General features: G+C 42.7%; 1 protein-coding gene across 1 annotated transcript in view; it reads left to right on the top strand.

Moving 5' to 3' along the window:
- Window positions 1-13216, top strand: part of LOC108804660 (matrix metalloproteinase-23-like) — a 29795-nt gene that overhangs the window by 2071 nt on the left and 14508 nt on the right. The window contains exons 2-3 of the mRNA XM_018576500.1: window positions 10411-10520; window positions 11580-11716. Of these exons, the coding sequence (XP_018432002.1) occupies window positions 10411-10520; window positions 11580-11716 (247 nt within the window). The remainder of the gene's footprint in view (window positions 1-10410; window positions 10521-11579; window positions 11717-13216) is intronic.

The raw sequence follows: 13216 nt of genomic DNA, 5'->3' as shown, positions 1-13216 counted from the left end.
TTTTTTTTTTTTTTTTTTTGTCAAAGGAAAACTGTCCCAAAATAATAATAAAAATGTAAATGTTAATTTTAGCTGTGTATGTTTATGCCATTACCATGACCCACAGCCACAAAACATTCTTCTAATCCTGATATTCACAGCAATACTACAATACAAATGTACATTATATAGTATGTTTATACCTGTAGTAGGGCTCAGAAACAATAGTGCACATTTTGTTAGGTTTTTTTTTCCCTACCTCAACACACTGATACTAGATACAAACCCTTTTTTTTGTTTGTTATATAATCCTACCTAAGACACACCAACACTAAATACAAAACCTTTTTCTTTTTTCTTTGTTAATATTCCTAGCTAAGACACACTGACAATAACACTGACCTAGATCAAGCCCTGATTAATTTAATGCAATTTTTATTAGGCTTTTTTTTTTCTCTCTTGCTTAAAAAATGTTTGGCACAAGTGATTCGCACTCCATATGCTCAAAATTATCAACATAGTGCACCTACAGTATGTTGAAGATCATTTGTGTGCCAAAACCTGGAAATTGGCATTTGACGCAGGAATGCCCCAGTTTCTGTGCCATATAGACTAATATCTGCACTGCAATAGTGCAGATATTAGCTGCAGATCTGCACAATGGACCAACTCCCTCTGATAAGCATCTGTACAGATGCCTAATGGAAAGGGACTGTCAGGAGAAGCTGCCGTCTCCCTCCTCCTGCCTAGCTGAGCAGAGGGGAGGAGGCAGCCAACAGGTTCCCAGTGATCAGTGTCCAAACAGACATTCATCATAGGGAGTGGGAAGCTCTGTGCCTGCACTTCTCCCTTACTCCCTGTGATCACTTCCTGAGTGCTGTGTTGTGCTCTCTCTGTGCATATGTGTCTAATAAACAGAGGTTCCTGAGCAGCTGTGCACACAAATATGCATGACGCAGTGCAGGGCTATGCATAGTTTATCTGGCCCAATGCATCTTTTTCTAACAGAGAATAAACTGTACAGGGGTGTCTCAATCACAGTGACTACATGGCGGGAGGACAGGCTCCCGATCGCTATCTTGAGACCAGGAGTTGTCATTGAAATCCCACTTCTGTGATCCTGAATATGTGTGTGATATGATTGGCAAAGTGTTAAACACATGCTTCTATGATTTTAATGTTAGGTTTGTCTCTTGAGTTTACTTTTTTCTTCCTGCTTTGGCTAGCTTCTGGATCTTAACTAATGGCATTTTCAGATACTTGTGTAGGCCTCCTGGTAAAAACACCTCATGTAGCTGTTTCCCTGGGATGTTTAACCTCCTGGGAAGGGTACTCAATTTGATTTGTTGTTGTTAAAAGGTACATTAATTTTGCATATGGTCCACATAACAGCCAGGAGCATCCACCAAGATCGAGAGAGCTAAAATAAAGCTTTTACATTTGTAAAACAAAAAAAATCAGACTCCTGACTTGAAGGAGGAAAGTTATAAAGCTGCTGAGGAGGGCCAGGATGATGAGACATGACATTAAAGTTGCTAAACCAAAAAAAAACAGAAATGTTAAATACTGTGTCTTACTAGTCTTTAGTTGTGTTGGCTGCATTATTATTTTTTTCAGGCTTTTTAAATTTTAATTTTCATCTGTTAATCCTGAAAACAATATACTTTGTGTCCCTGGGTGGCTAGGCTCACTTTTCCACTGTATCCACAGAGGTAGCTATGGTTGTCACAAATAAATCTGCCTACATTGCATTGGGGTGATGGAAGTAGTAGTCTGCCGAAGAAAGAGAAGGATGTTTTGCACTCAGGTCAGCTTACAGGAAGTGACAAGGGCACTGCATTTCTGGCAAAAGATCAACAGGTATTATATGTACTTGCTGAAAATGTTCTTAGTCTGGAAAAAAAAATCAAAATGAATGTGGCTTCCACACCTAAGGACTGGTAAGCTGCAATATGTCCATTTTTGTTTTTGGGTTTATTTTTTTGGTTACTGTAGTTAATTATTTCTTGGTAAAGTTTGGAACATATGGAGTGTGACTCAAAAAAAAAAATGCAAAAACCATAGAGGGAGAAAAAAAACAACCTGATAAAATAGATCAGGGCTTGAGCGCAGTTAGTGTTAAGGTGGCCATACACTTTACAACCATCGCAAGACCTTAGTCTTGCGATGGTTGTAAAGTAATTTAAAAAAACGTACGATCTGCCCATCTTGGACAGGCAGATCGTACTTGCGATCATCGCAAGCCCGCCCCCCTGAGGGGCGGGATTGCAAAGACCGCAATGCTGAACGGGCAGTGTGCTCGTGCGCACACCGGCCCGTGCGGCATTGATCTTACAATAATGCTAAAATCCAGCAGAAAATCGTACGATTCTCGGCTGGTTTTCTAGCATGCTCCTTAGACAAAAGACGTGCGACCGTACAGTAAGAACGGTTGCACGTCTTCCATACACTTTGCGATTATCGTACGATCGTGGGATTTCCCGCGATAATCGCACAGTGTATGGGCACCTTTAGGGTCAGTGTTACTGTCGGTGTGTCTTAGGTAGGATTAGAGAGAGGAAAAAAAAAGTTACTATTGTTTCCGGCCCCTACTACAGGCACAAATATAACATATGTAGTATCGCTGTGAATATCATAAGCTGGAGAATTTATTTTGGCTTTTTCTGGCTGTGGGTCATAGCAAAAAAAAAAATATATATTTTTATTTACTATTTGTGCCAGCTATATGTGCCATGTAAATCCCTCCCTCGCAAACTCTTGCCCAGAAGGCAATGAATGAAGAGTAGGGGAACCACCACACATTTGCTTTAACATAGTCACAGTACACTTGGCTTTTATATTTCAGGCAATCGCATCGGTTCACACCAGGCCATTGTGCTAACATACCATATGTACTTTGGAGCATTGCAGTGCTCTTCCTTTTGGATGGCAACCCAATGCACCTCAGCAACTCACCTGCAGCCAGTGCCCCATCTTTCTCTGCAATACTCAATGGGCTCTTGGAGTGGGGTGTCAGAAACTAGTACTCAGTTGCTGCAGACATCATCTGTCACAACTCTGGACGTCTCTTACATCCTCTTAGAGATTGTTCAACATGATCTGCATTTTTCTGCACATTGCAGCACATGTATGTTGTGAACAGGACACATAGAAAATGTATCCTGGTGACACCATACATATGTGGTGGTGTGCAGAAAAATGCAGCTCAACAAGCACGGTACGAACAATCCCTTCGATCAATCAGCTGCGATTCTCACAGGCGTGAACGGGTTACCCTCCTCTCACTCAGTGTCGCCTCTTTGACATTTTATGGCGGCAATCCAACACTGTCGTCTGGTCCTCCTCCATTACCATAAGCACACACTTCAGCTCCTGCCCGCAAAGGTACTTTATATGGCATCTGGAATATCATTACCCACAGATATGTATCATGTTGCTGCTTCTCCCCCCAGGAGAGAGGACCTGCAGTTATCACTCACATGGTGGGTCTAGTTGCAACTCTTACACACAACAAGGTCTTAAGCTGGCCATACAGGTCAGAATTTTGGATGATTCACGGAAATCAGATGCAATTCTAACTGGGTTACCCTGCCTGCGCCTTCTGGCTTGACAAACTTCTATTAAAAATAGTAGAAGAAGCTGGAAAAGTGCTATCTGAACAGTGACTGCAGCAAATACAGTCACTCTTCAGGTATTCTGACAGCTCCAGGCACAGGCCACAGAATACAATAGCCGTCAGGGGAGTTTCCTCCAGGCATGCTGTTTATTTGAATGGGCTCTGGGCTAAACAAGACAAATATAATGATGCTGTCCCACTAACTTTTAAGCTGACAGAAGCAGCATTGTGTTTTATTCCAAACTGAATTTACTTCTGTAGGTAGTTCTGCAAAACTGCAATGCAATCAAATAAACCAGAATTACAACATGTCCTTACATGTGGCACTTTGCAATACATACACATTTCTTTGGAGAGAGCCCACCTTACATCTCGGCAAACATAAAGCAGTGTAATGTAAATATACAATATGCTTTAAGAAATAACAGACTGACTTACAACCATATGTGTATCAAAGGGAAAAACAGGAGAGCTTCACTGGTATGCTTCTGGAAGCTGAGGTGGCTGCTGCAATCTGAGGGTGAAACTTTATTAACAAGTGCAAGACAGTTTCATGAGAGGAATTCAACTGCAAATACAACAACAACCACTAGATGGCCTCAGCAATAATAATGTAATACCCTGTTTCCCCGAAAATAAGACCTCCCCCGAAAGTAAGACCTAGCACTATTTTTCAAGATTCCTGTAATATAAGACCTACCCCGAAAATAAGACCTAGTGTGGTGGTAGCATGTGAGGGGGAACTTGAAGAGCAGGAGAGATGGTATCAGCCTGCAGGGACATACTGTATTAAGGGGGTGACAGGGGACTCCCTCCGGCCAGCGCAGTGACCGGGAGCACTCCAGTACCATACTTCACCAACTGCTGTCCCCCTGAAGGCACTGCTTAATTCAGGGGTAGCCAAACTCCGGCCCTCCAGCTGTGGTGCAACTTCAAATCCCATGAGGCATAGCAAGATTCTCACTGCCACAGACATGACTCCTGGAGAGAGAAGCATCATGGGAATGATAGTTTCACCACAGCTGGAGGGCCGGAGTTTGACTACCTTTGGCTTAATGAAATGGTACTGAACTGTAATGTGTATTGGTAAATGGTACCGTACTTTACCGCGCTGTCCACTGTCTGATGTCCCCACTGCTACACCGCTGGTACCATCGTCCCTGATGGCAAAGGAAGTCGGCGCTGTCGAAAGCATGGCTGCGGCGGTGGAGGGAGAAGAGCCGCATTAGCCGATACTTCCTCTATAGCGCCAGTTACTGTGACAGGCGGTGATACCAGATAACTTTGGATTGTTGTACATTTTGTTGCACATAAAATAAAAAAAAAAGACATCCCCTGAAAATAAGACCTAGTGTGTTTTTTTGGGGGCAAAAAAAAAATAAGACGGTGTCTTATTTTCGGGGAAACATGGTAGACAGTACAATAACTGTTTATGGCCACCATATTTCTCAACAGCCTACAACTTCCCTACTCCACCCTATTCACCTTACTCTATCTAAATTTGAGGAAGATGCCAAACAGCTATAAACACCCACAACGTATAGTCACCAACAAACTGCCTGTTGGCTTTTCCAAGCTGGCAATATGGTGAGATCAGACTGTCATTGCTGTTCTGTCCGTGGGCAAGGTGACACACAATCTGCTTGGCCCAAGTCATTCATTTAGTAGTGCATACACTTCTTTGAACACTTCACTATTATTTTAGGAAACGTTTTGGGCTGCCAGCAGAGTCTGTGTCCTCTCTACCAAATCTTGTGCTGCTATAGTATTATTTTGGCCCTGCAAAGACAGAATGGCCCTACCTTTTACACACTGGTCTGTAGCCATGCCAGAATACTATACTGCTTTATTTAACAAAAGTGACAAATAACTACAACATAGCAGCAAAGTGTCGTTCTTCCCTGTCAGAATCATCTCATCAGGGACATTATCACTGTTTATTTATTTCAAGTATTTATATAGCGCACTTTACATAGTTGAACATTCAGATCAGTCCCTGCATTCAAGGAGCTTACAATCTAAGGTACCTATCTCACATACATACATACATACAAGGCAGATGTAGACAGGAGCCAGTTGTCCTACCAGCATGTCTTTGGAGTGTGGGAGTAACCGAAGCAACAAATTCCTGGAGGGATTGCTGAATACAAGTAGAAGGAAGAAGATGATCGGATCAAGAGGCATCATTTAATGTTAGTCCTTAAAGCGGGGGGGGGGATTGTGATTTTAATGTCACTTAAAACCTGATTCCAGCCAAAACAATATTTTATTTAGATTTAATCCTACATTCTTGTCTATGTGACAAGAAGTGTGGGAAATTGTTGTCACTGGGACAGGAAGACTCAGACAGTAATAACCTACCAGAGGTTCTAACCTTTCCCCACTTTGCTGAAAAAGTGATTTCTTGCATTGTGTCATCTACTGTCATTCTGTAGATGATAGTTGCCTGGCTGTCATGCTGATCCTCTAGGCTCAGACATTTTTGTTACTTTCCTGATCTCGACATCTGTTCTAGGTAAGGGAGTCAGAAAGTACTGAAGCAAGTGAGAATAATGGCCAAGTAACTACAATTTTCAGAAAGGAGTTCAGCAATGGCAAGCCCATTTTCCTCCTATGACAGGTTGACTTTAAGGGGCTGATTTATAATGGCTTTGCCTAGCGTATAGCTGGATGAACACTGTTCACATGGCATTACTGCCACTAGATGGAGCCGAGGAGCATAAGAAACTCCTATGGTCCTTGGTTCCATTTAGTGGCAGTAATCCCATGCGAATGACGTTTGCCCAGCTATATACTGGGTAAAGTCATTATAAATCAGCCCCTAAATGTTCACTTGAAAACCAAAAGATGTGTATTTAAGGTGGAATAGAAATGAAAGTTAAACTCCAATTAGATTTTAAAAAACACAAATTAATACAGTTGTATATATATTTAGAAATTAAATGTATTTTAAATGCAAGTAATATAAATACCAGAATTTGACATGATTCCAACCTCATGTAACCTCCTGTACAGCAGCACTTCGACTGCTTGAAGGAGGCACAGCACTAGAAGCCAGTAAGATGCCCTGCATACACATATGCTTATAGGAGAAGAGTGGAGAGATGACTTCATGAGTCTGTTGTTGCTCCTTCACTGTATACAGACCAGGGGTGGGGAGGAGACCTAGCAACGTTGCTTAACTGCAGTAGAGTAAAGTCAGGTCACCAGGCTGGCTATGCTGTCTGGCAGGGCTGGGTGAACAGAAACACAAATCCATTGGCAGGTAAAGCAGCTCATGTATATGTATTTCAATTGTGTATTTAGCTGTTTGCCTGATGTTCAACAATCTATTTCCTACCTCCACTGTCCTCTCCATGAGAATTGAATGTAACTATACAGATGCAGACAGTAATGTCTTCTCACTATCCCAGACTCCTCATGGCTGGACAGTGTGTACATGATGTGGTGACCCCACTCCTTGTGTATGTGTGTGGATGGCTGAAGAGAGTAATGACCAATCCTTACTGAGCTTGACCCCTGGGATAACCATTTTTCTCTAACCTGGAACACGGGTATTGTTGCAGCCTTAAGAGACGAGCTCCACAGATACCACATGATGTTCACAATGCCCAGCCATGGACAGGCCAGTGGGAACATACAGGTGAAACTCAAATAATTAGAATATCGTGCAAAGTTCATTTATTTCACTAATGCAACTTAAAAGGTGAAACTAATATATGAGATAGACTCATTACATGCAAAGCAAGATAGTTCAAGCCGTGATTTGTCATAATTGTGATGATTATGGCTTACAGCTCATGAAAACCCCAAGAACCCCAAATCCACAACCTCAAAAAATTAGATTATTACATGCAATCAATAAAACAAGGATTGTACATAGAACAATATCGGACCTCTGAAAAGTACAAGCATGCATATGTACTCAGTACTTGGTTTGGGCCCCTTTTGCAGCACTTACTGCAATTACTTTTGCACAATATTCTAATTATTCGAGTTTCACCTGTGTAACTGTCTGCATCTGAGCTCTGTACATTCCTATAAAATGTATTTAGTGGATTAGATAACTACAATTGAGTTTTCTTTTTTCTATTATGCAGCTCCACTTAAACTTTCCCAGTGACAAAGCCTGAATACTAAGGCCCCATTCACACTGAGCGATTTTTATCGCGCGGATCGCGGATATTTACAGCGCGATATCGCTCTCAGATGCATCTCAATGGGACTCTGTCCGTCGCTGTTGCGGGTCGTGCGTCGCTACAGTAGGACCCTTTTTGGAGCGGATTTTGCTCAATGCAACCATTTGCGCGATATCGCGCAAAATGCAAATCGCTCAGTGTGAATGGGGCCTTAGGGTCAATTTACACTTTGCTGTTCTGGTCAACGTGCATTGTGTCAAATGTTAACACATGATACATTAAGGAAGCCCATTCGATGTTCTGCCAATGCACCGGAACAAACAAAAAAGAGACACAACACAGAGTAGTGACCATGTGCTGCAATACATGCGTCAGAGCTGTGTTGCCTTAGTGTGTTGGGGTGCCTTTTAAATGAGTGCCTACACACTAACACGTATAATGTTTGGGACACGCTACCGCAACCTGCCAAAAGTGTAAATGGGCCCTTAGCATTTGACGTTTGCGTTTGGTAGTATCTATTCCTTTGGAAATACCTAGAATCTGAGCCTGAGAAGTATCAGGACAGTTCTCTGACAAACACGGCTACAAAAGATTATGTAAAACTCAGATTATAAGGGAAACTGAATAGGCTGTGTGACTTTAGAGAGCTGCAATAAGTCCTTCATAGCACTGGATGATTGGACATGCCTTGAGTTGATCTAAAAAGCTGAACTTCAGTTGTGTAGGAAAAAAACACAGACCTCCTTGGGGATATGCCTCCTGAGGGTAGGTCATCATGTTCACCTGGGCTCCGAGTACTACTGCCCTTTTTTTTGTTGTAGGCGGGATGTAAATACTGGAGATCTGCTTTCATTAAGCAATACATACATTATTTATTATAAAGCTGGTATAAAAAAGGTCATCAACAAAAGGACATTCTTTTAAACTATTTATCAGTGGTCGATTTATCTTGTTGCTCCAGTGTGGGTTTTTTTTCTTAAATTCTTCCTGTATCATCTGTATTCCTTCTCATTCCTTGTATTTTATGGCTGCTCAATTTTACCAATGAATGTTTGCTTTAAAGAAAATTGGATAAGGTCTTGTCATATCAGTGCTTTCTGTGATGTTTTATGATGAAGTTATGCAGGGGCGGACTGAACATTCGGGCACTCGAGTCTTGGGGGCCCCACTGAGATCCAGTCCCGGGCCCCCCACTGGAGGAATGGTGTCGCATCTGCCCCTGCTTAGACCCTTCGCGTCTGCCCCCCGGTGAGACCCTCCACATCTGCCCTAGGTGAGACCCTCCGCTTCTGCCCATGCCGAGACCCTCCGCTTCTGCCCCTGCCGAGACCCTCCACTTCTGCCCCTGCCGAGCCCCTCCGCTTCTGCCCTTGCCGAGACCCTCCACCCATGCACTAACCAAAGGGAAAATTTCTTAGCAAAGTGAACAGCCTGTGCTTGTCTTTAGTAAATCAACCCTATTTTCTCACTTATGCGTCCCTCAAGCAGGAAGTAAGTAAAATCTTTCCAAGGGGGATGCAATAAACCCCAAACTGAGATTTTAATACATCTCCAGTAGTTGGATTTCATTACATTCAATGCCTATTCTCCTAATGTCTGATTTTGGAGTTTTATGAGTTTCATGGACGGAAACAGTTGATTATCACCACCCACCACACAGATACCGTTTATATTAACACAGGACATGTGTATACATTTTTGTTCTATCTAGGCCCATTTTTGTTTTTATAGGGAGGGGTTTTGTTCATGTTGGGGAGGGGGACATATGTGTGCACATTTGGTAAATGATGGTTATATATTTTCTTGAAATAAATTGAATTTTTATACTTTATGCCAGTTTTGTTTGAAGAATATTCATTTAATCATATGGTTTCTCAGCCGAGTGGGAACCTGTTGTTTCTTCCATATTCCTTATATATTACATTTTGATCTTGAAGCAAGTATTCCCACTCTCCTCCTTTCCTTGCTGTCCTGAACTATAAAGGTACATACACTTCAGGAAAGAGGGTGTTAAATCTCGCATATGGTTAAAAAGGTCATATTGGAATCTAAAACAAAGAAAGAGCTGTTCATCTCTCCACGTGTCCACTAACAAAATACACATGCTCCAAAACACACATGCTCTACAATCCTCTGCTGAGGTCTTTCACTTAGCTGTTCCTTGCTCTACTATGCAAGTGTGTTATTTTTTTAGATCTGACTTTACTTTTATCTGTGCTTCCTTCCGATTCTTTTTCCAACATCCTAATTCCCTTCCCACATTAGGATCTTTGTTTGTTTGATCGTCCATATTTTCTGCACACTTTTCTCCCAGTATGTGATGTGATCTGCGGTGCTCTGGGAGTGAGCAGTGAATATTAGACACCAGTGTAACTAAAGCTGCCTCTATATACTCAGGATGGGCTGGAGTGTGATCAATGGGCTCTTTGGCATGGTTGTTTATATTTTTCTACTTTTTCTTAGTATAGAAGTGTGGAACCATCCAAAGTCTCTAGTTCCATCAAAGGTCAGTAAACTGCTTTCACGGTGTCACGGCAAAGTAAATTGACTTTCAAATTTTGGTTGTTGCATGTTTTACTGTTCTATATCTTGAGGATCTGCTGCTAATAATGGTAAAACGAATGTGCCTGTAAATACGCATTGTTTTACCTTTGTGGGATTCTGTTTTAACTACAGGTTGATGGTGCAATGTGTGGTGTCACTTTTCCCTCAAGGAGAACCAGATGGAAGAGATACACCATCAATCCGCTGGGGTACAAATGGGATCACTTAAATCTGACATACAGGTAAGTTCATAGGCTACAGAGTGTTTGTATTTCAAAATGACTTCATCCCCATTTGCTGTAAGCAGAATCCTAAATTACAGAATTAAACTAGCAAACTAGCACAGCTAGGCATAGGAGGGATTGTGGACTAATGAAATCTCTGAGAGGCGAAACAAGGAATATATATGTGTTGTCATAAGATCCTGTATAATAATAATAATAATATTATTATTATTATAATTACTATTATTATTATTATGTGCAAACTGCACTAGCCAATAATAGCCAATTAAAATCAACCTGTATCTGAGGGCAGGAAAACGTAAGTTGTTTAAAGGCTAAGTTTACATTTAGGACAGTGTTACGTTACACCCATATTCAGGGTGTAACATGAAACATGGTCGCATCGCCACCCCCCTACTTACCTCTACCTGCAGCTGCTGCTGGTTTTTTTTTAATTTGGTGTTCTGCTCACACAGCCCTGGCATCCATTCGCAGATTCTTTGACAGTATCTGTTAATGGAGAAACAATAGGACCCACGCCCCTGGCATAGGGAATTGTAGTTCTCAATGGAATACAAGTGCAGTGATGTCTCCACACTTGCAGTCCATTAATTCTTCCTCCCGTCCATGTTACAGAATGCCCATAGCTCAGTACGGACATGGATGGGAGGAAGAATCTGCAGGAACCAGAGCACTGCACCCACGATCCATTGATTATGGCTGCAATGCTTTATTGGCTCTAATGCAAAAACAAAAGGGAATTGTTTTTTTCTTTTTTTGAAGAGGTGTGCATTTATTTTTTTTTCCAAAAAGTGGACCTTACATTTAAAGCTCATCCCAATAGTTAGAGCCAAATGGGGGACAGATGGGGGAAGGGGTGGACACAGCTTGCTCTGGCTCTAGAGAGGCAGATCCAGCTGTCAATCAAACAGTGGGGTGGATCCCGACAATATTGTCAGAATCTTTCCCGGCTGCAGCGCGGCTCTGTGCTCTCAGCATATAGGTGGCGATGGCCCACTATATGCTGAGTTTTGGGTCACAAGAGGATATTAGTAAATGTCATCTTTATTTATACAGGATTGTCCAGTTTCCTAACACGCTAAACAGAGGTGACACGGAAAAGGCCCTGGAGATCGCCTTCCGCATGTGGAGCAAGGTGTCCCCTCTCACCTTTCAGAATGTTCCTTCTTATCAAGAGTCTGACCTTAGCATTGGTAAGTAGATGGATTTATATGTCGGCAGCACAGTGGCGTAGGGGTTAGCCTTGTAGCACTGGTGGTCCCTGGTTCTAAACCCGGCCAGGACACTGCAAGGAGTCCCTGTGCTTGAGTGGGTTTCCTCCTGGTACTCTGGTTTCCTCCAACACTCCAAGGAAATGCTGGAAGGTAAATTGGCTCCTGTCTAAATTGTCCCTCATACCTATGTATGTGAGATAGGGACCTTGGATTGTAAGCTAGTTGGGGCCAGGGCCTGATGTGACTGTACAAATGTAAAAGCGCTGCGTAAATTGTTGGCGCTATATAAATAAATATACAGAGGCAGAGCTTTGACCGAAAATACGTTGACAATGTCCAACATTCAGTTTCCCACCAGGGCACAAACCATTCTATTCAATCCTATCCTATACTTTTGGAAAAAGAAGAAACGAGAATTAAAATGGAGTTTTAATTTAGTTCCCCCTTTAGTTTCAGCCTGATATAGAGAAAGTACAGGCTCAGCCTCCCCCCCTACATATCCCTGCAAAGATGACAAGGTGGAGCAGGGAGAGAGGGAGCAGTGGTGTACTATGCAGTGGTACAGTTGCTGGGTGGTGGTGGGGTGCTGGCTGGCAGAAAGGTGCAGTGTCAGCGATGCTGGGAGGCAGAAAAATTCAGAGTCAGGGGTGCGGCAGTAGAGGTGCCGGGTGACAGGGAGATGCAATGTCGAGGTGCACAGTACCAGGGTACTGGATTCTTTAATGCCCAAATGCAAAAGCTGTCTACTTGTAAGCCTGCAGGGAGACTTCTCTAACTTGATGGTAGTGATGGTGTAGGCTCCTGGACCACATCACCGGCTAATCTAAGGTAAGCGCAAGGAGGTTTAGTTAGCATGGGGAGGGGGCATTAGAATGAAAGCTGAACTCCAGGTCCAGCTTGGCCCAATATAAGTATGCATATGATATACCTGGTCGACCCATGGGGATACTATAAACTACTGTAGTTTGGGTACTGTAGTACCCAAAGTAATCTTCCAGGTCCTTTATGGCTATGAGTTCAGTGGCTTCCCCTCTTCTCTGAAAACACAAGGGGTCACTCGCTCTGCACAGCAGCCATTCAGCAAACATCTAGTTTATTGTCAATAAATACAGTGTTCTCTGACTGGATGAGAGGGCAGATTGTGACATCACCGCCACTTATCTGATTGAGCGACCCCCTGTGTTTTCATAGCAGAGGCAAAGGCGTTCAGCACAACTCTGTACCAGGATCCGGAAGATTGATGTCAGCACTGTAGTAGCTCTGGCTACTACAGTGTGTTACAGGATCCCTGTGGGCCAACAGGTATATCATATGTATACTTACATTGGGCCAATTTACAAATGCGGCTCACACAAGCACTATAACCTTCGGCCTGGCAGCTCACACCATCAACTTTCTGCTGCTGGCTAGAATGACTGCCGCAAGCATCTGGAGCTAGAGCTTCTCCACAGAGGCCCCACTCACCACCACTTATGCAAC

This window comes from Nanorana parkeri, unplaced genomic scaffold (assembly GCF_000935625.1).
Source record: "Nanorana parkeri isolate BGI_ZX_2015 unplaced genomic scaffold, ASM93562v1 scaffold69, whole genome shotgun sequence".
Lineage (NCBI taxonomy): Eukaryota > Metazoa > Chordata > Amphibia > Anura > Dicroglossidae > Nanorana > Nanorana parkeri.
This window is presented reverse-complemented; position numbering and strand designations above follow the sequence as displayed.